General features: G+C 65.3%; 1 protein-coding gene across 1 annotated transcript in view; it reads right to left on the bottom strand.

Annotated features, from left to right (window-relative positions):
- Window positions 1-1,261: 1,261 nt before the first annotated feature.
- Window positions 1,262-4,308, bottom strand: part of LOC103613801 (transcription intermediary factor 1-beta) — a 12,645-nt gene continuing 9,598 nt past the window's right edge. Inside the window, 9 exon segments of the mRNA XM_017731602.1 lie at window positions 1,262-1,596; window positions 1,674-1,808; window positions 1,888-1,962; window positions 2,036-2,132; window positions 2,705-2,835; window positions 2,838-2,991; window positions 3,248-3,303; window positions 3,382-3,601; window positions 3,987-4,109. Coding sequence (XP_017587091.1) covers window positions 1,459-1,596; window positions 1,674-1,808; window positions 1,888-1,962; window positions 2,036-2,132; window positions 2,705-2,835; window positions 2,838-2,991; window positions 3,248-3,303; window positions 3,382-3,601; window positions 3,987-4,109 — 1,129 coding nt within the window. The 3' untranslated portion in view covers window positions 1,262-1,458.

Here is a 4,308-nt window from a genome sequence, read left to right as displayed (position 1 = left end):
TCGGGACTCTCCGGAACCGCTTCACAACCGCTCGGCAACTTCCGGAGCCGCTTCGTGAAACTCCGGAGAGGGTTCGGGGATCTCCGGTACTACTTCGGGAAGCTCCGGAATGGCTTCGGAACCACTTCGGGAGTTTCCGGAGTCACTTGGAAACTTCCGGAACCGCCTCGGGGATCTCCGGAACCGCTTCTGAACCGTTTCGGGACTTTGCTGAGCGGTCTTAGGGATGTCCGGAGCCGCTCGAAACCTCCCGAAGGCGCTTCGGAGATCTCCGGAAAGGGGGAGGTGGTTCGGGACTCTCCGGAACCGCTTCAGAAACGCTGGGCAATCTCCGGGGCCGCTTCGTGGGTCTCTGGAATCACTTCGGGAACCTCCGGACGGCTTCGGAACCTCTCGGCAAACTCCGGAGTCGCCTGGCAACTTCCGGAACTGCTTCGGAACCGTTTCGGGGGGTTGCGGAACTGCCCCGGGGTCCCCAGGCGCCGCTTTGGAACCGCTTCCGGAGTTTCCGGAATCGCTTCGGGGATCTCCGGAAGGATGGGGGGGCCTCGGGGGTCTCCGGAAGGGGCGGTTCGGGGCCTCGGAGGACTTTCTGGAAAGGCTCGGGCGAGCCCGAGGGCGCTTCGCCTTCTTCCGGAAGGAGATCGACTCGTTCCGGCGCTTCGACCCCGCTTCGGTGTTTTCCGGAGCACTTCGGGTTCTTCCGGAAAAGGAGGCGGAGCGAGGCGCTCCGAAAAGCACAGATCTCGGTCCCTCGGCTCTTTCCGGAACACTTCGGCTCTTTCCGTCAGCCCCTTCGTATGTCCCCAGACCTCTTTCCCGCTCCTCACACTCGGCTCTTTCCGGAGCACTTCGGTTCCTCCCGGCTCCCACCAGCCCATCCCCCCCGGGGGCGGAGTTTGAGGCCCTTTCTCCCAATGGGCGCCGCCATGTTCCCCATGGGCGCGGCCATCTTTACTGAGGCCGGGGGGTGTACTGGGACCAGTTTCCCCTCCCAGTCCCTCCCGCGGGGCCATACTGGGCCCAGTCCCTTTCCTCTCAGCGCTGCCCGTCCCAGCTCCACCCCACCAGCTCCCAGTTGAGCTCCAGCCGCTCAGGGCGGGGGCATGGATGGAACTGGTGGGGCAGAAGGAGAAGGGAAAATGGGGGGCACAGGGGTCAATCCAGCCCTGAAATAAGGGAGAGTCCCAGAGATCTGGGTCAAATCCAGCCCTGAAGTGAGGGAGAATCCAGGAAATCCAGCTCAAATCCAGCACTGAAATGAGGGAGAATCCAAGAGGCCAAGCCAGGGCTTTATTTTTCCAAGTGACCCCAGGATAATGGGGGACAGGGAGATCGCCAGGCCCTGGGAGGCTCTGGGGCAGGATCCGGGGGGAAATCGGAAACATGGGGGGGAATCAGGAGCCCAGGGGGATAACTGGGGTCCTGGGAGGGGTTTCAGCACCCCAGGAGGAGCCATCAGCATCCTGGGGACAGCTCCAGGGATTCCTCGGGATCCACCAGGAGCCGCGAGAACTTTTGGTCTCCAAAGACAGTGCTGAGGCGGCTCTCGAGGAAACGCTGGAGCCCCAGGATGGACTGAACGTCTGCCTTGTCCTGAGGGGAAAGCAGGGAACTTGAGAGGGGCTGGACTCCCAGAGGAACCCCCAGCCCCTCCAAGGGGATTCCCAGACCTCGGTGAGCTGATGGAATTGCCGGAGCAGCCGCCAGCCGTCCCGGGCGAACTCCTCGGGGCTCCGGTAGTGGGGGCTCAGCTTCTCCTGGAGCCGTGCCCGCATCAGCGTCAGGTCGATGGCGTCCCGGCTGTCCTGTGGGATCGGGATCGGGACTGGGGTCAGGGATCCCGCTGGGAGCAGATCCCACACCCCTGGATCCCGCTGGGCTCACCGGGGAGCTGGAGAGGCGCTGGAGGGGCCGGCAGGGCTCGTGGCACAGCAGCTCCAGCAGGACGTACTCGCACTTCTGCGGGAGCGGGAGCGGGATCCTGAGATCCCAGCGGGAGCTGCTGGATCCCCCAGGACCACCCTGCACTCACCTGCTGGTCCAGGGGGCTCATTTTGTGGGGGGGTCCCTGCTCCATGTCCAGGCTGGGCGGGGGCAGCTCCTGGCACAGCAAACACGTCCACTCGGGGCTGCGGGATCGGGAATGGGATCCCATGGGATCGGTGCCCGGACACCCCCAGGTGTCTGGGATTGAGGGAAGGGTGTGGGGGGCAGGGAAGGTGGATCCCATGAGGTTTGGGGTCAGTGGGGAGATTCCCAGAGGGATCAGGGACAGGAGGTCCCACATTTGGGATCAGCAGGGGGATTCCCAGAGGGATCAGGGACAGGAGGTCCCACATTTGGGGTCAGCAGGGGGATTCCCAGAGGGATCAGAGCCAGAGAGCCCAGGGTCAAAGAGGTCACAGCTGATCCACAGGGAGGTGACATGGGGCAGTGGATCGCAAGGGATCCCACAGACATTGGGGGACCCAGAGAGGTGACAAAAGACAGCAGAACCCAGGGACACCGGGAGATCCAGAGGTGACAAGGGGCAGTGGATCCCAGCAGATCTCGGCTCCCAGGGAGGTGACAAGTGGCTGTGAGTCCCAGGGACACTGGGGGACTCGGGGAGGTGACATGGGGCAGTGGATCCCAGACCCCGGGAGGCGCTGAGGGGCAGCAGATCCCAGTGGATCCCAGTGGATCCCGGTGGATCCCGTACCTGGGCACATCCTGCAGGGCAGGCAGGTGGCAGTGCAGGTGGAAGCAGCGCTGGCAGCGGTCGCACATCACCACGGCCCCCGCCTGGCCGCACACGCGGCAGCACGAGACCCCCAGCATTCCTGGGATCACCGGCATCCCTGGGACCGCCGGGACCACCGGGAGCCCCGGGCCCGGGGAGGATCCTGTGGCAGGGCCCAGCTCCCCCGGGGGAGGGGGGAGCAGCCCCACGGGTTTGGTGTCCCCAGTGTCCCCGGTGTCCCCGATGGGCGATTACTGCTGCTCCTCCTGTGCGGGGGGATGCCGTGAGGGAGAGGGGACACAGGCAGGGGACACGGGGGACGGGGAGGGGAACATGGGACACCGGAGGGGGAGGGGGGGACCCTCACCTTGACAGGGGAGGAGAACATGGGATGCTCACCTGGTTGGGGATGGGGACACGGGAGGGGGAGGGGCACTGGTGATACTGGCCTGGATGGGGAAGGGGACACGGAACACAGGAGGGGGACAGGGGACAGTGGAGGGGAACATGGGAGACCCTTACCTTGACAGGGAGGGGGACATGGAGCACTCACGTGGATGGGAGTGGGACAGGGGAACCTGGAGGGGGACACGGGGGACGCTCACCTGGGTGGGGAGGGGGACAGTGGACACTGGACGGAGACGGGGGTCGCTCACCTTGACGCGGAGGGCTCCGTGTGGCTGCGCCGTCCCCGCTGTCCCCGGCGTCCCCTGCTCGATGACGATGACGCTGAACTCCTCGGCCGAGGGCCCCGGGAAGATGCGGAACACGGGCGGCTGGGCCGGGTCCAGCTCCAGGTCCAGCTCCAGGCGCTCCAGGCTCACCCGCGGCACCTTCGGGAGCAGGGGGCTGCCCTGGGCCCCGGGGGGGCCCCTCCTGGGGGGACAGGGGGAGGTCAGAGCCCCCCAGCCCAAGAAGGGACAGTTCCTGGGAGTTTGGGGTGCTGGGAGTCCCCCTGGGCACTTTGGGACAGGGGCAGCCCAGGGACAGAGTGACAAAAATCAGGAGTGCTGGGGACAGGGGCAGCCCAGGGACAGAGTGACAAGGCCTGGGAGCCCTGGGGACAGGGGGACGAGAGACAGGGCTGCTCTGGCCAACCCCTGGCACAGAGGGACCCCAGGAACAGGGGACAGGGACATCCTGGACAAGGAACCTTTAGGAAGGGATGGGATGGGAGGGGCCGCAGGTAGCCCTGGACAGAGGTGACAAAGGACAGAGGGGTCCCAGGGGTCCATCTTCCCCATCCCCATCCTCTAATTACCGCTTAATGAGCAGCTTCTTAACGAACTTCTCCTCCCTGGGAGAATTCCCGGGTTTCCTCCTGGATAACCGGGGGGGGGAGGGGGTTGTCAGGGCAACCAGGGGGGCTCCAGGAAGCCCCAAATGTCACCCTTGTGACAAGGGGCCAAGACAAGGGGTGACAAGGGACAGGAGGGACCAGGTTGGGGGTAACAAAGGACAGGAGGTCCAGGGGCTGTGAGAAGGGAGGGGGGTCCTCGGGAAGGACCATAAGGGACAGGGGGTCCCAGGACATGGAGTGACAAAGGACAGGGGGTCCCAGGGGGCGGGAGGGGGGGGACAAG

This window comes from Corvus brachyrhynchos, unplaced genomic scaffold, assembly GCF_000691975.1.
Source record: "Corvus brachyrhynchos isolate BGI_N302 unplaced genomic scaffold, ASM69197v1 scaffold344, whole genome shotgun sequence".
NCBI lineage: Eukaryota > Metazoa > Chordata > Aves > Passeriformes > Corvidae > Corvus > Corvus brachyrhynchos.
The sequence above is the reverse complement of the archived record's forward strand: the minus strand, read 5'-3'. Positions and strand labels throughout refer to the sequence as shown.